Genomic DNA, 27,340 nt, shown 5'->3' on the forward strand with positions numbered 1-27,340 from the left:
ATATATATATATATATATATATATATATTAAAATAAGAAACGGCATGACAAATATTTAAAAATGTCTTGTATACATTGTGTAACGTGGTCCTCTCGGGGGACGAGCATTTGAGGGCTCGGCATTTGCCTTTCTCATCGGGTCTCGACCCGGTTCTTTTCGTCCGTATCCCTTCTGGCTCTGGCCTGATTTCTAGTCTCCGCCAATTCTTCCATTTGCATGTACTTCTTGGCTCGGCGTCGGAGATCGTTCATATCACCGGGCGGTTTCTTACACAAGCTATTCACAAATGGCCCCGGCCTATGGGCAATGCTTAGCCGATCCATTGCCACGGCTGGGTTAAGGTCGCCGATCTCCATGGCGATCTTGTTGAATCGGTCCATGAAGCTTCTCAAACTTTCCTTCTTCTCCTGACGAACCCCCGCCAATGCTAGTGAGGTCGTCCTGTACGGTTTCCTCGTCGTGAACTGAAGAGTGAATTGGGACGACAGCTCGCTAAACGAGTCAATGGAAGCGCTCGGCAATCGCGTGAACCGGCTTAGAGCCCTCCCTTTCAACGATGTGGGGAATATCCGGCACAAGGCCGAGTCATCTTGAGTAGAGAGGGTCGCTTGTGTCAGGAAAACGTTCAAGTGCTCCTCGGGGTCGGTGAACCCGTCATAGTTCTCGATCGGCATGCTCTTCCAATGGTCTAACAGGGTTGCCTCCATTATCCTTCGGGAGAAGGGGTGTCTCAACGAGTGGGTGGTGGTGTCGATCTTGCCACCAATCAAAGAAGCAACTAGTGTTCGGGTTACATGGTCGGTGGGGGCATGATAGGCCGACTCCTCTGGGAGTGTGGGAGTTGACGGCACGTAGGTTTGGTTCAGACTTCGGAGCTCGGCGTTTTGTCGGCGCAGTTCGGCCAACTCCCTGGCATCAGCTTCTCTCTGTCTTCGGAAGGCTGCCATTTCCTTGCGCAATGCGCGCAAGTCATCGTGGAGGCTGGGCTAGGCTCCTTCGGCGTTTGGCCGGACCTCTTGTATCAGGCTCCGGTTGTGTCTGAGGCATTCCGTATGGGTATCGTTCTTGGCCGGTCATGACGGGATTGTTCTTGGGGTTGAGGATCGGTTGAGTCGATGTCGATGGTCCTTTGCGTGTTACTACCATATCTCGGTCTCAGTTGTAGAGTTAAAAGGGGCTGAAAACGTTTCTTCGGCCCCACGGTGGGCGCCAAATGTTCCTGTGTTAGGATACACACTTTACTTATCCTTGTTGTAGCGGGTCTGATCCTGGGTCTCGGTCTTCTCGTTCCTATCCGGGTAGTCCGATGTGAGGGGGGGTGTGCCTACAAAGACACTCCAACGCTCAAGTAAGTGCTCGACGTAATAAATGCGATAGTTGAAAGTTAGTTACGTACCTCGCTGGGGTCCTATTTATAGTGATTCTTATTGGGCCCGATTAAGGACTGGGCCCCGGGAAATTAGGGGGCTAATCCGGTGCATTACATAAATTAACCTCTCCATAATTATCCTGGCGTAAATCCGTGACTTGGCCGAGCACACCGGCAGGTTCCGTTCAGATTGTGAGTGGTCGGTGGGCTCGAGTATCCGACCTGGTCGTCCACGGACTCGGGTATTCGGCCTAGTCGGCCACGAACTCGGGTATTCGGCCTAGTCAGCCACCATACGGTATATCTACCAACTTGGTGATTTTATTTTTATCATGCACAAAGAATATAAAATAGAAATAATGGATTTTTCTTAGAATTGCTTACATTCCTCAGCTGTGGTCCTGAAGTGTGGGAAATCCTGTTATTTATTGTTATTATTTTTAGTTTGCTTTACATTCCTCTACACTGATCAGGGCTGACCCAAGTACAAAGCAAGTAAAGCCTTTTACTTGAGATCCTGCAAAATATGGGCAAAACAAGTTCCCCCAAACACATGGTCAAATATTAATATTTGTTACTTAAAAATGAAAAATAGTTGCAATAATTAACTTCTAAATGATGCACATCTGAGTGGATATTTATTATTCTATTAGTTTTGACGAAAGTATACATTCTGTTTTTAAATATTATAAACATTGGAAGAAATCAAAGCCACAAATATATTGATCATCATAAATGTTAATTACTTATCATTCATATAATGTCTATGAAACATTGTAAACAATTCCTGTTATCGAGTATGAATAAGCTTTTCAAATTAAATTAAAATTAATTAAATACTACTTAAAAATGAATCACGTCTAAACAAGTATTAAATAGATTAGCTTTATTATCAATTGAAGAGGAAATATCAAATTAATTTTATAATAATAATTTAATTAGTAATTTTACATCTTAAAAAGCCATAAAAAACTTCAAATAAATAATTTTAATTAATTTAAGAAAGGTGAGCAGTAGTTTATTACTTGCATTAGATGGCATCATGGTATAAGTAGGGATGGAATGTGTTTGGTGTGAAGAGAATAAATAGGTGAGAAATGGAACAAAAGAAAATAAAAAAGAGAGAAATAGAATAAATAATAATGAGTTTAATGGTTACAAATTGATAGTATACATAAAGTATTTTTACATGCTCAACTAATTATAATTCACTATTTGTTTGATTTTTTAATTATTTGTTATAAAAGTCAACCAGACACCATACATGTCAATTTGTCATTTGACAAGAATTTAAAACGATTTTACATACATAATTTATTTTCTCATTAGCAATAGGTGAGAAATATAATAAAAACAGTTTGGTTTGAGAGAAATATAAATAAATAAATAAATAAATAAATCATTTAAATTTAGTTTTCTTAAACAACCGATTAATTTTTTATATATAAAAAAATCGATTGTTTCAAAGAAAACAATTGATTATCATCTTCAATCATGTATACAATTGATAACAATCGATTATAAACAATTTCCAATTGTTTATTTATTTTATTTTTTTTACATATCTCTTCATTTACCGTTTATTTCTTTGCTGTTTAGCAGAAAAATAACCCACACTTTTTTTTATTTTTCTCCTCTTTCATATTTTCATCTATCAAGCACGTTCAATTTTCTATATTATTTTTTTTTACCAATTTCTTCAACATTTATATGGCACCAAACGAAGTGTTAATAAGTATTCACTATTCAGGCAACACTATAGGTCAGAATGTGCTTTTGGGTCGAATCTTGGCAATATCTGTGCTTATTGGGCTCATATATACATTACGGGATAGAAGCCCTTTACGCCCAAAAATTAAATCCAACTACCTTACGTCCTCTATTCTACACAAACTTTGTATACATGACCTCTTTGTTAGTATTTAAATTTTTATAATTTCTTGATGTAAAAAATTAAATAGAGTTTTTCATTCTTTATTTTGATTTAGTGTTTGAGTAATGGAGATGAAGTTTTCATTTATATTTTATTATTTCATCAATTCATGCATATTTTCATATTCTTTTGTTAATCTTATGTTATACATTTTTTTTTCAAGTTTTTATCACTTTTTATTTTATAAATTTTCAATTTATTAAATCAGTTTTTTTTTAATTTTAATTTTTTTTAATATTTGTTTATTATTCAATCCACGGGCTAAGTGTTCTAGACACTAAACAAACAAAAATGAAGTCTATTTAATTAGCAAATCAGTCCAGTCTAAGCCATTTGAATGTAGACCAATGCCAAATAGATTAAATAGACCAAGCTTACTTATATATCCACCTCTACCAGTTAAATGTTAATAATGATGAGGAACTCATTCAAAAATTTTAAATAATAGAGCAAAAAATATATTCCTTCTCTTTTCACTCCATTTCAAATCATTTTCATTAATTATATCTTGATGTGGCAAAACGAATTACTTAATCCCTGAAACCCCAACACCTGTTGTGAGTTATATAGCATGTTATATCCAAAATTCATATTCAATATAGGTATCTAAAATGAAGCATGAACCTGACACATTTTTTTTTCTTTTAAATTTCTGTTGGTTAATTCTAAATCCAGAAAAGAATAGTATATGCTTCTGGTTGAGATTATATTATTAGACCAGAGGTTTGGTCCAAGTCACTTGTTTACGGGTCTAAATGAAAGGAAGGAAAAATGAAAAAAGTAAAAAGGTTTTATAAATAAAAAAAAACTAAAAGTTTATTTTTGATAAACCTCTTCATAAATATTTCTACGAGAGAAAAATATATAAAAAAGAAAAATAAAATAAATCTCTTCATAAACTAAAATTAACTTATGCATAAATTAATTTATAAAAAATTTATTTTATTAGTTTCTCCAAAATCTTATTTTTATTTCATGCATAAGATAATTTTAACTTATGTAAAGATTTATTTCAATTTTTCTTTATTTTTTTTAGAAGTGTTTTTGAAAAATTTTATTCAAACTAACTTTAACACGTTTTTGTCATAAATTTATAATGTAATAGCATTGTTTTAATAAAAAAAAACATTTAATTTAATGGTTCTTTAGTTAATGTGCCCAGGACACTTACCAGTTACCCGTAAAACCCTAAATATTTAGCATTTATGAGATACTAATAAATAGGTATACTTTCAGAACTAGAATAATTAATAATTTCTTGATTTCTAAAATAAAAAATTCGAAATAAACTAGAATTAATTCTCTAATAGTGATAAATAATTTGAGGGTGAGAAAAAATTAAAAAAAATTCTCTATAAGTTGAAACTAACTTATATATAAGGTAAAAATAAGTTTAAAAAAATTTCTATAAATTAAATTATACATCAATTTATCTTATTTTTCTCTTCAAACAATATTTCTAGAGAAAATTACTTGAACTGTATTATGTTTGATAAACAAGATAAAAAGAGAGAGAGAGAAAAGAAGGAATATAGATAAAAATAAATAAATAAAGTGAAAGTTGAAATTGTTTGATAGAAGGAAAGTAAAAGAGAAGAGGAGATAAGATAAAATGTTAATTAATTTATAATAAATTAAATTAAATATCAAATTAATAAATTTAAATATTTTATTTATTTTTATTAAAATAATAATTAATTTTAGAAAATAAAAATAAATACAAATTTAAATATAATTGATTATGCAAGTAAACATTCACGTAAAAACTGAAGTACTGTAGCAACATATGAACACAGTACGTACGTACATTCGCAGATGAAGAATAACTATTAACTTTTGCATAAATCTTTTAACTTTTGCGGAGAAGTTTTTTACATTGGTTTCTTTGTTTTTCTCCAAACTTCTTCGCTGCCAAATAAGCGTTGGAACAATATATTCTTTGTCGTTCTTCTCTCTTCCCCCTTACTTCAAGCTTTTGATTTTGCACATTGTTCTTCATTTGTCCATGCATAACGTAAAAAAAAGTATTGACTTGTAGTTGTGCCAAACAAAAAATTATTAACTGTAGCTGATGACCACATTGTTAATCGTTAATGAAACACACAAGTGAGAGGGGTGATAACGTGTCCAATGCTAAGAAGTAAGGACCACTCTAAATAATCGTTATATCTATATCAAACTCAAACATCTACATGTGTCAATAAGGCAATCCATGTCACTCCAAATAATACTCTTAGTCCTTGTTATATTTTTAGTTTTATCTTCTTCTTTTTTTGGAAACTTATTTAAATAAAAATACTACAATAATAAAATAAATGATAGTGTTCCATCATAGTATTATTAACTAATATTAATTTCCAAGATAATATTGTTTCTTTTAATTAAAGACTTTCGCTTTTCATGTTAATAATTTAATGTGCTGTATATATTATTGTGATTCATATAGTAATCATACTATTGGCTAATGCATTTGGTGAGTGTGTTGGTTAGCTCCCGGGGACATGTTTTGAAGCTGTGTCTCCTTCATCGTAGTCGCTGGAGACTCTTTGACGTTTACTTTTTGGGTAAGGACTGTGGTTGTTGTGGGGGTACCCCCACCTTCTGTGTTTTGTTTCTTTTAGATTGTATTCTTATCTATCATAAATTGCTATAATGAAGCTCTATACCTCAACTAGTATAGCTTAAATACCATTATTGCTTTGCACAACCCAAGCATGTGTAACTCACATGTAGTTACTTCAACTGGCACTTAATTTAACTATTTAAGAAAACTTTTTGGATGAAAAAAGTTATTATAGAGAGACTAAATTCACTGTGACTAGTCATGTTTCCAACAAAATTTAACCATTAATAAATTTAGTAAATATTTTGTGTTGATAAAAAAAAATATGTATTATTTAAAAGAGAATACATTATCGAATATACATGATATTATTTTAATTTAATTGGTGATTTTGAATTCAAATCTTATAATAATTAGAGATTTTATATGAATTAGTGAGATAATTATATTAATATATATTATAAGGGAACATATCTCACCTTACACGTCAATTTTATAAAATTGAGTTAAAACTATTTTGTTAAGTTTATAATAAATAGTTGAAAGAAAAGTTTTGTAATTTATGATAGTCTCTTGTTAGACTTAAATAAAATTCTTCCCATTATTAGAAGGCATATCATACAGTCAAAGGTATGACTGACCCCCACACAGATAATCAAGAATCTGATATACAAAAAATCATCAAGTATCCTTCATTATGAGACTTTTCGTGTTTACACACTTGAACTTGGGGTTGTGTACCATACAGTCGGGATACAACTGACCCCCAAAGTCTTGAGATCTAGGGGACATTATGTGACATGCTGGGAAGCCGCCGTTAGTTACACTCAAGATTCCATCGGAAATTATATGTTCAATACAGAAACTCTTTAAATTAATACTCGGTAAATTAATAAACTTTCTAAAATAATGAATTTGTCCGGTCTCGACTTGAGCCAATGTAAAAAATTAAAAAACTCGATAAAATAATAAGATAATAATTTTTCGGGAGATCCCTTTATAATTTTCGGTCCCAAGAAAATCATAAATTAATAATTCATAGAAACTGAAAAAAATATATTACACTCTATTAATTTTCAATGCATATGTACTTCAAAAATTACTAATTTACGTTGAGTCCCAAGGTTCGCTGCAACGTAATTCTAAGAGACATAGACTAATTTGTCTTTTTGTTTGGTATGTACAGTATAATTACTTAAAAACTCTTTAAATTAATAAATATTAATTTATCGATAAATTAATAACTCTCTAAATTAATAAATTTCTCCGAGTCCTGACATTGTTAATTTAAAAAGTTTCTACTGTATTATTTCTCAAGATACTTCACAACATGGACTATAAAGATGCTGCAATTTACATAATCATGCAATATCAGTAATTTGTGCTCAATAATAGTCATAATTGTTGGGATTTGTAGACCTATTTAAGAACAATAAGGATATAGTGTCACCAACGGATTCAGGATAAGAGATAAAAAATTCTAATCTTAAATATTGACTTGATATGCAGGGGGAGACTCATAAACTTAGATGTTAGATTACACTCACTAAATATTTTGACTCGAGTAATTAGTAATTACACACTTTATGTTATCAACAATGTACTTTCTCTGGAAAAAGGAAACACAAAGAATGGAAGTGACCACTAAGGCAACAAATGTCTATGTTTAGTTGTAGTTATCATAAACACAGCATGTTGAGTGTTAGCATTTTATAATCCAGAAACATAACTGTACGGAAAGGGACACTGCCACTGCCAACCCAGAATTGTGAATATCATATGTACTACAACTAGCTAGTTGGTTTTTGACTTTTTGTTGTAACATACAAACTTCCCCTCTAAGAAAAAAAAAAAAGAAAAAAAGAAACTCTTGCTTGCTACTGTTGCTTCTGTTCACATTACACCCAACAAGAAAAGTGGTCTTCTCTTGCTTCATATGCGAATCATCTTTTCATAAGCCTTTCCAGTTTGAGCCAGCAAACACATCATAATCCCAAGCTCCTAACAAAAAGTATTCTTCCATTTTCCTTTGTATACTCTTCTATTATACGTTTCTGTGTAGACCATCACTGTCCTTTATTCTTTAATCGAAAGTGGTGGGGATCGCTTTGTTGTAACGCAAGGAAGTGTCACTTATTATTGGGTTACAATTCTACCCTTCTAAATACTCTATCATTCTTTTCAAAAGATCCATATCTTGAGTCACTTCACAACATCCATTAGGACACTAGGATGCTAATGCTATATGTGCTAGCTAGTAGTAACACCACCAACTTATTTTATCAACACCCATGTGCTCCCTTCTTTTTTTTCTTCTAATATATCGATGCAGTTATGACATTGATGGTTAGCTTTCAAGGAATTTTGGCCCCAAAAAGGTGTTACTTATTTATTTCTTTTTGTGGCTTTCTATAAGAAACATGGATATTGTTAGGTAGTTTCAAACAAACAAAAAAAAAAGTTATTTACTTGGTAATAATACTATAGGCTATAACAGAGAAGATGTAGAAATAGAAGGTTCAACGAATTTAGTCTTGCAGATTTTGATTTTAGCTTGTTTCTTTCCGATTGCCACCATATGCAAAACCACACATGACGGGTGCATTAGCAGTAAAATATTATATATAATTTACACCGGATTTTGTTTATGAAGCATGGAAAATTACGTTTCTATCTAGGCAAGATAAGATGCATAAAGGTTTATTAACCAATTAAAGTCAACTACACTGTCCTCAAGGTTCAAGTTTTTTATTTCTACGTTCATACACATGATTTAAGCAGTGTTTTAAAGTTAACAAATAAGAATTAATTTGTACTTATAGAATATAATTTTCGTTCACCAAATATTATTTTAACACATTTAAGAATCGATTGTGAGAATATCAAGTCACCCTTCCATGTTCAAGTTTCTTTGAATTGCAATGGAGAAAGAAAAGTAAAGAAAACACAAAACCCCTTGATTTAATGTTATAAATTGACAACTTATCTTTCGTAGATTTACATCATCTCTAATAACAGAACAAACTGTCTCTAACCTGTTAGCCAAAACCAAAATTAACAAATATAGCCAAATCATGTGAAGCTTGTAATGAAAGCAAAATCCCCAAAAGAAAATTAAAAGAAACAGTGGGAGAAAAAAAGAATATATATATTTTTAACAGAGAAGCATGTATAATAGGAGCCATTATATATCTTCAAGGACATCTCACATTCCTTCCAGGACCTCCATAGTAAAAGTAAGTTCCCCAAACATTGTTTGATCCCACCCTTATGTCATAGCAATTGGAATGGTCAGCCACCTGGTGAATATTTGACAGAGGAAGCAAATTATTGTCCCAATCAACAACTTGTAAGTTTCTAAAATAAGCTGCTTTTCTAAACCCTTCTTCTGCAAAATGGCCACTTCCCATTTGAGTGCCAGTGTGATAGCCCCTTGAACGAGAATTCACAATTTCCCCTCCAAATTGTACCATGCTAGCATGGCTTCTCAAGTGACTAAACAAGTATGCTGGCCAGTACCCAACTAGTAGCCCCGAACCAAACTCCAGCCACCAATGTCCATGCTTTGGGTCCTATAACAATAGAATTTCATCATGATATCTAAGAATTATTAAATCAAAAGGTTATGCATTTTACATTTTTAGTCCAACTGTCTAACATACATTAATGTGTTGGCATAAATGCATACAAGAAAAATTTTCCCTTCTGGGTTAATTAATATATGCATGTCTTAGTATTATTTAGTGGTGTTACTTGTTTACCATTATTAATGATATTATTGGAGGATTGTAAAACTGAGAAAAAGAAGCTGCAAGACAAATTTTCCTCTTATCTTGGCTCGAGATGCCAGTTAGAGCAAAACCAAAAATAAAAAAGAAAAGCGTGAACCGCGAAATATTGCTTTAATAAAGGAAGGAAAGGAAAAGGCTCAGCTAGAGTCGACCCCATGAAGGACACTGGTACAAGGAAAGCAAGGGAATCTTCCATTTGAATAACAATAACATGCAGAAAAATTCAAAAGAAAAGTAAACGAATTATTGCTTCACTTAGATACGATTTTCTTAATTCTTAACTTAATTGGATAATGCATGATTAACCTTTTTTTGTCCATGTAAAAATGTAGCAAATAACTGTATGAAAAGCAAAAAATCTCAAATTAACAACAAACCATTGAGCCTTTTGTGTTAAGGGACCCTCTTTTCTCCTTAATTGGTGTTTTTCTTTTTGTTTGACTTTAGGTGTTGAATTGCTTTGGAAAAAAAAAAAAAAAAAAGAAGAAAAAGACTCACCTTCCAAACCATTAAGCCAATATCAAATTGTCTGCCATTATAGATGGATCTTGGGGAGATTGCTGCCCCTATTGCTATCCTGTTGTTAGTTTGGACAAATCCTGAACATAGTAAGTTGTAGCATCCTGTTGCTTGATATGCATCCGTCTATCAAATAGCACATGTTGTAGTTAAGATGTGAAAGAAACGGGGGTAAAAGGAAACAAAAGAAGAAAAAAGAGACATGCATCACTTACTGTCCAATAAGTGAAGAACCTAGGATAGTTGTCTCCATATAGCTCAGGGCTCACCTGAAGGAAAGTATGCTTGTTATTTAGCTAGAAATTTCAATGGACTAAACAAAAGCAAATAATAAAGAGAAATATAATCCTTGTACATCCTTCAACACCTTCACAATATTCACTAAAAAAATGGATGAATATGAATTTTGGGACAAGTATATGTGGACATGCCTGCCATCCAGCTTCTATGGTATTGAGATCATTACCAAACGATCCAGCAATAACCCATATCTGTGATAAACTGAACTCATATGGATCGGTTACGCTAGGTGTCCACACGTTTATGCTTGCTTTTGCTCCATAATATTGATCACCATTTACAGAAACAACTGCATGCTGCAACAGGATGTGTCAAAATTAGAAGTAAACTTACATATATTCATGCATAAGAATTATTTTCCTATAGTGTGCATTGGTCTTTCATTTATTTCATTTTTTATCTCCTGCAGGAAAAATTTGGTGCATGTTGCATCCTCATCTATAATGATTTCGATGTTACTTTTTGATGCACATAGGAGGCAAAATTTTGTAAGTGGTGTCCCTTCAATGTCTAGTGTTTTTGCAATTCATGTTGAATTTTGATGGATAAGGAAAGGCAGGGTTGTTCTTTTCTTTCTGACAAGGGAAATGAATACAGAATGCTGAAATGTGTTGTGAGAAATGAAACAAGAGCAAAGAAAAGATTGAACTGGAAATGAAAGTTCAACAAGCAAATTGCATTTGTCAGCACTAACCTCATGACCAGTGCCAGTTGAGTCCCTCCGTACACCACGTCTTGGTTTTCTTCCAAATCTTCTGATAGAGCTTGCTCGTAGAAAATCCTGTTCAGTTGTTCTTCTGATTGGAACAGTTCCTTCTGGGCACACTTCACCAGAATCAGTCCAAAGCTGAAAGCTCTCTATGGCAGTTTCTCCATTGGTGTGGTGACCCTTTGGCCTTTCTGGTGGATCCTGAAAACCTTAAGCCTCTTACTTTCTCAGTCTCTCAAATAAAATTCAATCCCAAAAGTAAAACCTTTAGTCCTTTGTTCAGACTAAAAGATGGCCAATGGCTACACTGGAATTCCACAATCCCCAGAACGGCTCAACAATTCTGAGGAATGTGGACATATCTGAAATTCAGAGCAAAGTTCTTGGCGTATGAGTTGGATGAAATTACCAATGGTCTTTGCCCTTTGAGGTTAGGATGGTCAAAAGCAGGTTGCTGATGAGATAAAACACAATCTATCAAATCTCCATCTGGACTCTGCAAGAAAGGAACAAAAACATAGATCATTGAATCAGAAAGAAAATGCAATAGTGTCATTGTCATACACATGTTGCAAAAGCAAAGGAAAATGCCTTGATTGTTTTAACAGCAGGCTTGTTGATCTTCTTGAGGTGAGCTCTGATTCTCCTGAACTTTTGCAACACTGCAGCTGGTCTCAAAGTGTGGTTAGCATTGTGGTGAGAGAGTACTGGCAAAGGTGAATTGGAAGCAATGGGGTGAGAGAATGCTGTGCCAATTGAAGTAAGGAGTAGGAGGAAAGCAACAAGGGCAGGTAGCATAGGTAGTAGAGTATTTTGGGAAGTGGAAAGAGCCAATTTGAAGGAATGATTTGGTGAAGTTGTTTCTTCTGTGGCATCATGATGTGCTTGTATGCATTGGTGTTGTCTTCTTCTGTGATGAGCTGCAAAATATGGCTCTTTCTTATGTTTTGTCCAGGAAACTGAATATCCCTTCATGTCCATACAAAACAGAAGAACTACCAAGAATTAGAAGAACCCCTTAGTTTGTTGGCTGCCTTCACGTTTTTTCAAATTATAAACAACTCATACTGTGAGAGAGAAAGAGAGAGAGAATATAGTGATTTTAATTTTATGCTCCCAACCACACCACACCATCAAAACTAGCACCAGCACACAAAATAGACCCCAGCCCCGGATAGGTGGGGTTTCATTTTCCAAGTTTACTTTTTCCTCAGACTGTACTGTGTACACAGACAGTGGAATAATTAAACAGAGAAAGAAAAAAAATATAACCGAGAGTTATGTGATGTATATAGCTTTGTGGATTGTTCTTGTTTTATTCCTCTCTCTCTCTCTCTCTCTCAGAGTTTGTACTAAATACTACAGCATTTTAGGCACGCAATTGATCAGAATAGGAATATAAACCAAAGTAATTTACATTGGAATTTCTACCACAAACTACAAAATCTTTTGTTTGAATGTATTTAGATTGTGTTGGGATAACACCAAGAATAAATTCTATCTTCAAAGTCATGGTAGCACCGTGAAAAAGTTAGAAGTATTTATCGTTTTGCCTTCACCATAAAAAGAAATCAAGAGAAAAAATGTTAGAGCAATCTTATTCTGTCTTCTTATTTTTATTCTTAGAAGTGTTGAGAAATCTATTTGAACTGTCTTTAAATAACGTTGATAAATGTCTTCAGGATATTAGTTAAAAATAATAAAAGTGAAACATCTTTATTAAAAAAAAGCATTATTAATGCACTCTATCATCGTATTTTTTTTAATAAAAACTATTTTTGATTTTTTAAACCAATACGCATAAGATCCTTTTTAGTAAAGACTTTTTTTAACTTTTTAATAACTAAAAAGAGAACACCTTAAAATGTGTGAAAAGTCCGTAAAAATAAGAGACCCATAAAGTATCATTTTCCACAGGAGTGTTGATGTTAAGCCAGTTAAAATTGTTTAATGTGTTAAACTAAACCAGTTCAGCTTTACCATGTCTTGCGTACACTTGAATTCAAGTTTCATTCCATAGTTTAAACTTTGTGGTGTGATCCTAATTGTGCTTGAACCCCACGGCATATTGATATTATTTGGCTATCCCCATGGGGAAATCTGCTTTTACTTTCCTCTGCTCATATTATTAATTGCAATTCATACGACCCAAGAGAAATTTGACTTTAAGATCATGGAGCTACCTCTTCTAGTGTGAGATCTATGCACCAGACACCAAAGCAACTTTAATGGGCCATGCCTAATAATTATACTTATATCCATTGCCAACACCCTATCATGAATCATATATGAAGGAAACAACCATCACAACTTATTATTATTAGTCTTAACTCCTTTTTGACTAATAATAATCACCTTCATTACCAAAATGTTACTAGATACTACTAGTACTATCTTTGCTCTAACACACCAAAGGCTGCATGTTTAGGCTAATCCCCATTTACGACATCTATTACTCTGTCTCAACCACATTTATAGCAAAAATAAATAAATTATGTATCTGAGATTTATGTTCTTAGAGTAGGATGAATGAGCTAATAAGTAATCAAACCTTTCACATTATTATCAATGCACAGTAGTAAAACCAAAACAAATCTAATTTAAGTTAATTTCAAACTCATTTATCCATTTTAGAGCAATGTTATTTTCACTACGAAATTTTATAAAACTTTTTACCATGAAGAGATAGAAGGAGAAGAGAGAGAAACATTAGATAAAATAAAATAATATGATGACATTTAAATAAATAAAAAAGTGATATAAAAATAATGTTGTGTGAAAATAACGTTACCTTGTTTCACTTTCGAGTGAGCAAGTTTTTGACGTATTGAACATCGTTAACTGATGTCAATGATGGTCAAAGGAGTCAATGAGGTCTGTGTGCCGACATATGACAATTCATGGGTGTGATTGGAGAGTATCTGTTGTGTTGTTTGGTTGTCCCTTGAAATTTAAACTTACGTACCAAACTCCTCTGTTGTAAGTCATAACTTCTGTAAATTGTAAGGAGCAAAATAAGAAAATATGTCAATAACTTGCTAACAGGAAATCTTCCTTTTTTTGATACAACAAATTATTCTTTTCAATAACCTCATATCTCTCTTCTTTTTTTGTTCTAATAAAAGATTCTAATTTATATAATAATACAATGTCATATTTTATTCCTATTCACACATGTCTTCTGTTTTTTATTCAGTTATATAAATTTGAAGATGTCAATATTAGGGGAAAAAAGGGAGATTCAGTATAGTTATTAAATTTGAGGCTAATTTACCGTGATTTATATGGAAAGCTCACTTTTTGTGTAGGTTTTGTGTTCTAATTAAAGACCGACTTTTATTTAAATTTAAAGATTTATTTATTTTAAAGTTAGATAGAAATAATTTTGAATTGTTGAATGTAAATAGGATGTGTTTAAATTAATTTTAGTCATGAACCGAATATCACAATATGTATGTTTATTTATTTATTTGAATCTCAGAAAATTATTTTTTTAAGGGAAACGGGCACGCCTCAAACCAAACTGCGAAAAGATTAATATGCACGCGGAGAAGACATAGTAGCAAAATCACCCCTCATTGTGATGGATAAAAAAATAATTTTCTAATGCTCAAACAAATAAGAGATTTTATTTTTTTTTGAAAAAAAGTAAACCTTTTGACCGATGGTTTTAAAGTTTGTTATGAGATATAGCAAATTAACTTAGTGTTCTTAGAATTGATTTCTTGATAAAATAATGTTTAATTTGGCCAAAATTATATCACACAAACACATATGAGTACATAATTATCAATTTTGGGACATTATATATAGATCAATACTTGTTTTTTTAGCTTTACTACGCTCTGTAAAATATATTCATGAAAAAAAAAATGAGACTTTTTTATTTTAAAAAAGTTTCTTGCTATTTATCCACTGTGTCCACAAAGGTAGGCTATCTGTGTAAAAGAAATGTTAAGAAATCTTTCTAACACTTGCTTGTTACTAATATTTTATGTATTATTGGATATATTTTTAAAAATAGATAATGAGTTTCTCTCTTAATTTAATGGTAAGGTTTACTCAATTTTGTATTTGTGATTTTTAACTAATAATAAAATTAAAAATTATTAATAAGAGAACTGCTAGAAAAAAAAGTATTGTCAACATTTTTCAAATATATGTATGTATCATTATTTTTCACAATGTTTTCTGTAGAAACAAAAGAAATAAAGAAAAAAGGAAATAAGTAAGAAACAAGTGAAGAAAAAAAATTACATAAAAAAATAAGTGAAAACAAAATTATTTGATTGAAGAGAAATATAGTGAAACTTAACTTTTTGAGATAAATTATTTTTAATATTTAATATTATTATATATATATAATAAAAATAAAAAATAAAAATAAAATAAACCTTCTTGTCCTTACTAAATGTGGTTTTTCTTATTAAAGTAAATTATGGGAGACAGGAAGCCATAATCATTTTTGAAAATTAGAAAAATTTAAGGGATGAGAATAATCGATTATGTATAATAAGAACATCGCACAATATATTGTATTGATACATTGTCAAATCTTTCATCTTATTTCTCCTCATTTCCTATTGATACACTTTCAAATCCTTCATCTTATTTCTCCTCATTTCCTAGATAACAAATATAGCATCTCATTTTGATAATTAGGTAACTTAAAAGTTAAAGAGTTAATCTTAAACTATTTTTTTATTATTTATTAAATTTAAGTATTTGATAAAATTAGTTATTAAATTGATTGATATTAGTAAAATGAATTTAAAATATGTGTTTATATAACTTTTTAGCAAACATTTTTTTTTTGGAAAAAAAGTCTGAAACAATGTTAAATATTGTGTGTGACAAATTGTTTCATGTAGCTTTTATTTATTTAACTAATTTATAAATTAATTGATTAAAATAGAGATATATTTGAAAAATATACTTTATCATGCTAATTTGAAAACATTATATATATATATATATATATATATATATATATATATATATATATACACGTTACTTGAAGTAGGATTTAAGCTTATAGATTTTTTTTTAATATATTTTACTCTTAATATTTTCAATAAAAAAAATGACTGTATTAACTTATCATCTCATTTAATATTACACGACTATCTTTAAATAATTTTTCTTTAATATCTATATAATTTATTTTTAAGAGAAATGTTAAATCTACACTAGTCTTTGATACAAATTTTGTAAGACCTATATTTGTAGTTTTGGTTGAATTTTTTTTGGGAAATAAGTAATAACTATGTGTGGAGTTTCACCTTCTTATTTAATAAATTCTATTATAATTTTTAATACATTTTATTCAATAAGAGAGAATGGCTCTTATTTTAATTATAATATTTGTATAATTTACGTATTTTAACTCTTAAGAAAATATTTGATCTGCAAACAAAAATTATATTTGTAGGAAAAAAATGTTAAGAGTTTAAAATTAACTATGATTAAACTATAATTACTTAACATTTTTGTCTAATAAATAAAATATTATATAAACAAGTAATTTTATGTCATTTTAATTATATCTATTAATTAGTTCAACAAATAATTTTATGAATACAATGAGATAACTTTTTTTTTTATTTTTAAAGAAGATATAATAAGATAATATATATAATTGTTCATATAATGATTTGTTATGATCCTTACACTTAACGGTCTAATCATTAGTAATGGAAAACAAAGTTACAACTATCTAGGATTAATATCTATATAATAATAATATTTGAATATATGCATGCGCGCACACACACATACACACACACACACATATATATATATATATATATATATATATATATATATATATATATATATATATATGCATGTGTAATAAAATTTAAAACAATAACTACAGTAATAGAATAACCATATATAAATATGTACAATAATTTAGTATTGAAAATAAAAATTTTAAGTTGTCGATCAAATAACAATTAAACCAAATTGGTTACATCAGGGTAATCCAACAAAATAGTAGCAAACCATCCTTCGACACTCACCAAATTGAACCTTGCCTCCTGCCTAACCTTGTCCTACTCCTATGTTAACATGATTGTCATAGTCCAATCACAAAAAAAAAACATGTAAGAGTAAGTTAGGATTCAAAAGAATAAACATATTACAAGTATAGAAGTAAAATAACTATATTACAAACACCAACATGTAAACCACACAACATACATCTCATGGCTTACATCATATCAATAGCACCTCAACATGACATTCAACAATCTTTCAAAAGTAAACAACTTGAGCATGTCACAATATATCAATTTACATCACAATGCCATTCAACAAAAATACAACACAACATATAAACACTATCAAAATTACCACATCATATGCATAATATCTCAATTATATGTGTCAACACACATTTACCTATGGAGATCTCTTATGATAAATTTGAACAGTTTAAGCAACTTGATCCTACCAAACTAACATAATCTTTTTACATCTATTAAATCAACAACCAATTTTGGATATCAATTCATAACAACATGATTTTATCAAATTTTGTTACTTAATTAAACTAGAAAGCCTAGTATTTTTGTTATGATAGAAAAACTTGAATGTGAGTTTACTATAACATTAGTTAGCTTAACTAAGTTCCTATGGAATTAGTTTACCGACTATCCTTCAAATACCACATCCTTCCAATATTTAGTTAGGAATTTTGGCTATCAACCTTATATCTTACTCGGTTGATTACTTTATACATGTATGTTTTAATATTATCCACATACAGATCAACATTGATTACTTATAATCAGTATAGTTTGACCTAATTCATATATTGTGGTCACTTGTAGCTAGTATGCCTTGTCTTGGCCTACATATCGCAACAACTAAGGTTCTAGAGGAGACTCAATTATCCACTTCAAGAGCCTACTACTCAAGAAAGGTTTTTAACAACTAGTCTCATAGAACACCATGCTAATATTTGCACAATGAGATATCCAAGTTTTGAGAAATACCTTATCCTTTAGTCTTAAGTCAATCAACACAAAACACCTTAATGCCTTAATGGTGTGTTTGGATGAGGAATTTTACAAATTCAAGGAATTTGAAATTCTTGGTATTTGAATTATTTTGATTTCAATTTCTATCACTCTTAAAATATTTTGTTTGGATAAGTCAATTCAATTTTTTTAAAAATTTAAATTATTAATTTAGATATGATAATTTGATTCTATCATGATAAAATTAATTTTAAAAATATATTTATATGTTGAGATTTTTAAATAAAATTTTATAAAAAAAATATTAACCAATTTTTAAATATTTAATAATTTTAAAAATTAATATTAGATAATATTTAATAATTTTTAAATTATTTTTAAATATTCAATAATTAAAAATATGAAGATATAAGATAAAATATATAAGTGAAATAAGGGGAAAAAATATGAGGAATTTCAAATTCTTATCTTTTTGGGAGAATTTGAAATTCTACTGTTTCAAAGAATTTCACAAATGCTTGAATTTCAAATTCTTTGTAAATTCTCCATCCAAACAAAGTATTTCACCTCAAATAATTTGAAATTATTCAAATAAATGAATTACTCCATTAAAATTCCCCATCCAAACATATTCTAAGCACTTTCAGCATCGTTACCTCAATAGTTTAACAAGTAATAATCCTTATACATTATCCCAATTCAATGTATATAGAACCAATAACATTCAACTTATCAAAAATTTAATCATCCATAAACATTATCCAAGATTAGTGTATAAAGAACTAACAACATATATCAACATATCACATGTAATAGATTTAGTTCACCTATACACATATTCACCATTTTCTCAATCAAACAACACAATTTTACAAGGCACTTCACGCATTCACCTTGCGCTTAACTTCATTGGGATACGGAGCTTTGTGTCTCTTGCCCAAGTCCAATGTCATTCAAATTACACCTGGTGTGGGTGAGGTCAAAGAACCTCTAGGACAATCACACTTGGCATGGCTAAATTCACGTCTAGCCCCAAAATTCAGTACCCACCAAAATAACAACATGCAATCACCAAATGACTTGAATAATCAAAATTACCTCAACAATATTCTTCATACAATCAAAACTCACTAGAACTTGAATTTCACTCCAAATTAAATTCACCAACATAACCACAAATTTAGATGCAATCCAACAACACACAAACATTAACAATCAACAAAGATTAAATTTTGGTCTCCCATACCTCGCAATCAAAGTGAACAAGGAAGAAGGAAAAAGAAGAAATTCATTGAGGCAACTTTGCACCATGATCATCATAGCTCGATTATAGGCTCTCCAACACCTTGAATCCAAACACAACAAGTCAACCACCTGTAGGAAAGGATCAAGGGCTCAAAGAGATCAACAAGATGAGGGAAAATCTCATTGACTTTAGAACACTTCTCTCTCTAAGATTTTCTAAGAAATGAACTTATGAGACTTAATTCTTAAAAGAAAATCTTATATATCTTTTCTCCAGAATCAAACTGAACTTTGTCTAAATAACTCCCAAACACCTAAAAACTCCTCAAAAATTCCTAAATTTAAAGTCTCTTAATAACAACAACAACAACTTACTACCACAATTAATTTAATAGAATTCATCATAAATAACAAAAATATATACGTTACAGTTCAACTTTTGGTTAACTTTTAATTCCCAATTAATTGTTAAATCATTTTTTTACCAATTATATTCATATGCTAGTGAGATCCTTTACTCAAATACACTCTAACTTAGACAAATAAGTTTATCAAATTTTCAAGTAAGTTATAAGCTAGCTAACTGAATTAACTTGTCTAAAATTAAAAGTTTCAAATGTCTATTTTTGATATTTTAATTTATATTTATCATTTGAAAAACAATATTTTCTTGTTATTTATGTTTATAAATTTAAAAATACTCACTTTGGGTATTCCAAGAAAAAAATTAATTAAAGTATTAAAAACTACACTAAACTAAACTATAAAAATTGAATTATTTTAATAATAAAAAATTACACTGAACTATTAAAAAAATGTGAATAAATCAAACAATCTGTAAAAGTTGAGCTGTTTTTATAAAATAGTAAAACTAATCTACTTTTTAATCATATGTTTATCATTAAAAAAAATAGTTTAGTTCAATTCAGCAATTCAGTTTGGTTTAAAATTTAATTTAGTTCAAATTTTAATTAATAGTTTGCTAAACCTAAAAAAAAAACAATTTAGTAGTTCACTTCAATTTTCTTTAACTTCTCTAGTTAAGTTGAGTTCAGACGAACTATTTTTCTAATTCGATTTAGTTCAATTCTTATATAATTAGTCTAGTTCAACACTTTTGAACATTCGTGCCGTATGGAACACTTGCCATTTAATTAATAGGAATTTAAAATTTAAATTAAAACTCAGCTGCTTTTTTAGTTTTATAAGTAGAAAAAACCATAACCATCAAAAGTGTTGAAAGACAAGAATCCTTTACATGGCTACGAGGGCAGCATGTTACTACCGGTTAAAGTTTTGATGAGTCAAATAATTAGTTAGCATATATGTATGCAGCATATGATTAATTATGCAAACGTATTAGAAAGATATTCGTGTCTAGCACATAGCAACCTAGCTAGTAAAATTGTCTTGGGCTGTGAGTTACGGCCACTCAGCTTTGTGTTATTGTGTTACAAAGCACAAAAGTATGGGTCCATGCATGCACTTGTTTTAGGGCAATGGTGATGCTTCCCACTTTCCTATTCTTTATTTTCTCTCTTCTTTTAACGAACGCCCACTCACTCTCTCACCAAACTTGTGCAGATGAATACTCGAGTCAGCATGAATAATGGTCCACAGTATAAAACTTATGATCGAAGGAGATTTAATAATTTCTTTTTCTTATGCCCTTTCCAAAAGTAAGCAGATTCCTGCAAGAGCTTTACGAATTTCGACATGCATTCCTAGAACTTCATAGTTTTTATCGTAAAAGTGTGTGATTTTATGGCATAAGCAATATAGAATCGGTTCGCTGGATTTTGTTAAAGGCTGACACGGCTCAGCGTGCTTTTGAAAAGAATCAGCAATTTAAAAATACAAGAGAAAGATAGATCACAAGTAGTGGAGCTGATAGATATTCCTCACAATGTGCACTGAAATTCATCTCTTCACCAAGGAATAAATATTGAACCAATCAAAACACGTAATTTATTTGTATTTTGCTATTAAACTTTTCTCAATATGGATTTACAAAACTCAGTTAGGTCAAATAGACTCCATTTAATATATATAACAAGCATGAAGCAGATAACTTTGTACGTAGGTTCAAGATAATATTAATAGAGCAATTAACTAACATAAGGCTAAAAACTTGGGTTAACTCAACGACTTCAATTATTTGTTGAGAGGAGAATGAAAATAATTATTTTATCATGATTTATCTTATCAAAAGATCGATGCTTATAGTATATATAAGAGGGTAATAAGACTCGATACATTTCAGGTGCATCATTTATTCTATCTACTTATATTTTTTTTTGCCTAAACTGACATGAGTGTCAGATTCTCTTACATATGACCTCTCCCCATCTCTTTTTACTAGAACTCAACTCAATGGAGCAGCCAACAAAACTCCAATATCCAAATTCAAAACTTATGAAAAACACGTGCATATTAACTCAGGCTTGACATAATAATAATAATAATAATAATAATAATAATAATAATAATAATAATAATAATAATAATAATAATAGTATGACTAATTTATAGGGTAATTTAAGAAATAATTATAAAGATAAAAAAATATATTTATATAAACATATATTCATTTTTTTTTATAGATTTGACACAAATTAAAATAATATACACTAAAAAAATATTATAATTTGTGACAGTTATTAAAATTATAATTACTAATGGCTAAAAACGGCAACAAATTGCATACTATAGTTTAATGACTAAATTAATAAAAACAAACATTTATATAAGCAAGGTCAGAGGTTCGAATCATGCTTTGTGTATGCAGCTGCGTTAAATCTTGGGGTCAGCTATCCTACTTTTTGAAGTGTCTCCAACATAGCGAGGAGATTAGTCACTGCTATCGGCAGTAAATACTCCAGGAACGAACAAAAAAAAAATTGCACAAAGATTATTTAGTTTGATTTTAATATAAATCTAGTATATGTGACTAATATGTGATTTTTTTTACCTTAATTATGTTTTTGGATGATCTAATATATATATATAAGGTCTTATATTTCTTTTCACTTTGAACCTTATTATTTAAGTTCCTGAAATATATCTATTTTTCATTTAATATTTAGTTTATTTTTAATTATTTCTAGTGAAATATACATATGTTACGAAGACAAAAATGAAAAAAAAATATTATTATAAGAACTAGAATAAAAAATATGGATAAAAAAATTGGTGAATGATATATTTTTCTTTTGCAAGAATTGAATAATTAGTGAGTGTTCAAATTACACCAATATAATTTTTATTAACTATTATACTGTTTAATAATAATTGAATAATTATTTTTCCAAATTTATTGTTACATTGATAATTTCTTTCTCCTAGATTTTATATACAAATTTATATATTAATTCAAAATTATATGATATTTCATTCATATAAATTAAAACAAATATAATATATATTTTAAAATATGAAAATATAATGTCATGACTACCTTTTTTAGTTATGAGGAGAATTAGTCCTAATTGCCAGGTGGAGAGGTGCATAGCCTCCGTAGGAGCATAAGCTAGCTTTTTACCTAAAATATATTCAAAGCATGCATGTGATGCGACAAGTGATATATAGGAAGGGAATGAGTATGGCCTCTTAAAAGCTAGAGAGTGTGCCTGCATAGGATATGTAATCTATATACAGATAACCCACTAAGTTCATATAGTCATAGTGGGTTCAAGATGAATGATGATGATGCCTCTCAATGTGGAAGCCATGTGATATTGTGCCTTCGCATCTAATCTTACTGTTTCCGTTGTGAAGACAAAATCAAAAGATGAAAGAAAGTTCTTACACCCTTTTTCAAATGACACCAGAAATATATATATATGAACTTTTGAAGCTAGGTGGAATTATTGAATATACATATATATGCAAATTAAAATAAATGCTCAAAGGGGTAGCTATTATATGTTTCCTTTTGGATTATTTATTTGTTACAGAAGGCCATAACTGGGGAAACGCACCAACCCAACTTGTAGATGTTGAATCAAACGAGTCAAAACTATTCGAGTGCCAAAAGCACTAGAAGGGCCTTTTGTCAACACATTTGACAAATTAGAACTATAGAGGCACAAGCAATGATTCCTTAGGGGAAAATGCAAAGGATATGAGGACTAACAAAATATAGCTTTCAGGATAATTATATGAAAACAAGAGGATCTACTTTCAATCACTGTCATATTAACCGACTTATTATCAAATTCAGACACAAATAACTACATATGGGCCCTATGCCGTATCTGCCAATTTTTTTTTATTTTGTAAAAGTGGTATAATTTTTAAATATGTAAGAAATATCTTACTACTATTTATTAAAATATAAAATAATAGGTAAATAAGATGTGAAATATATATATATATAATAACTAATGTCATGCTATGCATAAAATAATATTATATTTCTATATATATAAAAAAAAAAAAATATATATATATATATATAATTATTTAACAAAAATATTTATTTAAAATAATAACAACCTAATTAGTACTTTTAATTTTGTTTATTTTTAACCTAAAATTGTAATTCAATCTTTTCCACACATGTAATTGTATCAATTGATAGATTTTGAAAGTGATAATTGTTATGTTACATGCACGTAATAACATGACAATAAGAAATATTATTGTATTCTCATTTTCAATTCTTCATAAACAACTTTATTAAAATTAAATAGTCAATGTATATAACTTTTTCAACTTATTCTTAATAAGTGTGGTAAAGTGGATAACTCATCTAAAGTGAATGAGACAACTTGATCCACAAAAGAAATGTACCACTCCACTTAAAAATAAGTTAACGGATTGATCCACTTTAGTGAATTAGTAATTAAAAATGTGGATTAGTGAGTTGATCAATAAAAAAATCCATCTAAATTCTTAAAAATTATTATCGCTTGTTAAATTTATTAGAGGAGTTATATTTTCATACAAAAAGATATATATTTCTATAATTAAATTATAAGTTAATGAACTCTAATTTAAACAAATGCAACTAAAAAAATGCCCAAAAAATATACTCTTAAAAAAAGATATTATACACGAAAATGTACTAATAAAAAATATATAACTAAAATAATATAGTTGAATTTTCCATAAAATGAGAATAAGTATTTATATATAAAAAAAATAAGTTAGAGAACTGATTCACCTGTTTCAATCCATATTATCATCCTTAATTATTAACTTTTCTTGCATGGACCAAAATAAAATAGACTATGTATGTAAATAATTAAAATTTTCTTGTTCAACAAAACTAGTAGATCCAACATACCAACCTAACAAACTTAACTAATTTTATCACCCCTTATATAACAAACATTATTTTCAAATAATGAAAATACTTATAACTAAAAAAAATTGTACTAATCGTATATATCAATTATTTTTATATTCAAGTCAAGAATAATATTTAGTTTTCTCTAGTATCCCAACATTATTTTAACAAAATAAGACATAATAGAAAATATTTTTGCACATCCATTTTTTCAAAACTCCAAGTTACAAAAGTTAATCATCACTTTCACATGTCACTAAAAACTCTAATGAACTTATAATTAAAAAAATGGTATTCACATCGTAAAACATAGGTACACACAAGAAAAGTGTTGAATTGTGATTTTTTAATTTCTCAAAATAGAATATTAAAATGTCTAATTGATAAAACAAAGAAAGAAGTCGCAATTTCCAATGTGGAGTATATTAGATTATACAACTTGAAGAGTGGGACTCTCATCCTTTCGATTAGAAATTCTCAATATTCTTTTATACTTTTATTTGAATTCGTATTTCACATAGTACCCGTGCAATTAATAATATATTTTTCCCTAAACCATATCAAATCATCATTTTTATCTTTATTTGTATATTTTAATATTTTTAATCATATCTATTTCTTTTAATTTATCATCTTTTATCTATATTCTAAATTGAAATGCCTTATCTCACAATATAAAATGTTCATTATAAATATAAAACATTTTATATATTTGAAAACATTTATTCATTATAAGTTTTAATTTTATAAAAAAATTATCTTATGCCGTTTGAAAAAAATAAATATAGAGGAGGAATCCATTTTCTTCAGGAATAAGTCTATTTAGACTTACTTCGTTTAATAACTCATGTTCTACCACGATCCAACTGTTGAATTTAAAGTTCTTAATGCATAGATCAAATTTATAAATTTTTAAAAAATTTAAAAATCATTTGATACTTCATTTCATTAATTCAAATCAATATATAAAATAATTTTATGATTATCCTTCAATTTAAATTAATTAAATGAAGTATCAAATAGTTTTCAAAATTTTAAAAAATTTACAGATTTAATTTAAGCATTAATAACTTTAAATTCATGATCATTAAAATATGATGTAAAACATGAGTTATTGAACGAAGTAAGGTAGACATACTTTTGAAGTAAACGGATCCCTCCTCATAAATATATTTAATTTTCTTTTTACATAAAACTTTTTTTTACCGAATGTTTTTTCATAACTATTTTCCTTATACAAATTTCTTAAAATTATTAATTAAAAATGTTCAATATTTATATATTTAATAACATGAATTATCATTAGGTGTTTCTATGGTGCCCTTATAAATTGAGGTATTTTGGCCCAATTCCTTTTGTCGTCATTGAGTTACATGCTTCACATTCATATGATTTTTCTCTTTATATTTGAATCACATTCTTATACCATATTAGTTATTCAATAAAAGTGTAAAAATATAATTTAAGAACTATGAAATATAAAGTGAAAAATATTTGCAATACTAATTTAATCTAATAAAAGGTGGGAGGTCTAATTTCTATTTTGTTTGTTCACTAATTTCAAATATCTAGGATACTTTTAATCAACTACTTCATACAAGTGCAAAACTATAACATGACAAAAAATTAAATAAAAATTTAATTATTATTAATTTTAAAAATTGACGGTTTCAAAATCCATCAAATTTATGCGAGTACTATAGAATTTCTCTTATCTTTAATATTTAATATGAATTATCAAGTAGTCTATCTTACTCTAACATAACTAAAATATTAAATCAAGCCTCTTAAAATAATGTTTGACCGATAAAACATATATGTTAAAACATAAATTAGTCTTTGATTATCAGCTTAGAAATATTATGTAAGAAAAAGAATAATATTATATATATATATATATATATATATATATATATATATATGTATGCATGTGTGTGTGGGGTTTTTTATTTTGTGAAAAGCATTTGAAATTTTAGGGCCATTACAAAAGGTGCGATCGGTGGATATCATCTTTGTAATGACCAAATGGGTATATGGTTTGATCAAGGTTAGTTTGCTGTGCTCATAACTTGGACATCCATTTTACAGACGTAGACCAACAGATGATTGTGATGGAGCTTTTCATACTTCATTATATACATTTATAGTTTGGGCTATTAACCCTGTGTCCGGCCCAAAAGAAAGAGGCCATAATCTGTTACTTGTTAGCTAGCATATGCACTACTTCAACATTCTAACTTAAAGGAACCAAATAAATAAAGAGTAACATATCTTGTAAGATTCTTGAGCAGCTTAGCCCTATGACATTTTCAGGCAATTAATGTGTAAAATATTCTTCTATCCTTCTTTCGAGCTGTTATGCACAAATTGGAGAATTAGTGAATTAAAGATTTCCTGTGAAATCTTGTCAGAGATTAGTTTTGTCAGTCCAAAGTGGTACTCAACACTACCTGAATAAAGTTCAGTTTTCATTCTGCATGTAAATACGTTCCCACCTTTATTACTTGACTACTTAACTTTTTGGTCTTGGGATAATGAAAAGTAATGTAGGAAAAGAATAAGTTTGATGCCATATTCACCATAATCTCCATCTACATAACTGCCCTACACAAAAAAGGCACTACTTTGATG

General features: G+C 29.4%; 1 protein-coding gene across 1 annotated transcript; it reads right to left on the reverse strand.

Annotated features, from left to right (window-relative positions):
- Positions 1-8,802: 8,802 nt before the first annotated feature.
- Positions 8,803-12,473, reverse strand: LOC109797853 (protein neprosin). The gene is made up of 7 exons (XM_020358004.3): positions 11,777-12,473; positions 11,595-11,681; positions 11,171-11,386; positions 10,608-10,772; positions 10,392-10,445; positions 10,156-10,302; positions 8,803-9,438 (listed from the first exon to the last, which is right to left on the reverse strand). Exons 1-7 carry the CDS (start codon positions 12,164-12,166, stop codon positions 9,061-9,063), a joined length of 1,437 nt encoding a protein of 478 aa, XP_020213593.1. The 5' UTR covers positions 12,167-12,473; the 3' UTR covers positions 8,803-9,060.
- Positions 12,474-27,340: the final 14,867 nt, after the last annotated feature.

This window comes from Cajanus cajan, chromosome 5 (genome assembly GCF_000230855.2).
Source record: "Cajanus cajan strain Asha chromosome 5, NIPB_CcT2T_4, whole genome shotgun sequence".
Taxonomy (NCBI): Eukaryota; Viridiplantae; Streptophyta; class Magnoliopsida; order Fabales; family Fabaceae; genus Cajanus; species Cajanus cajan.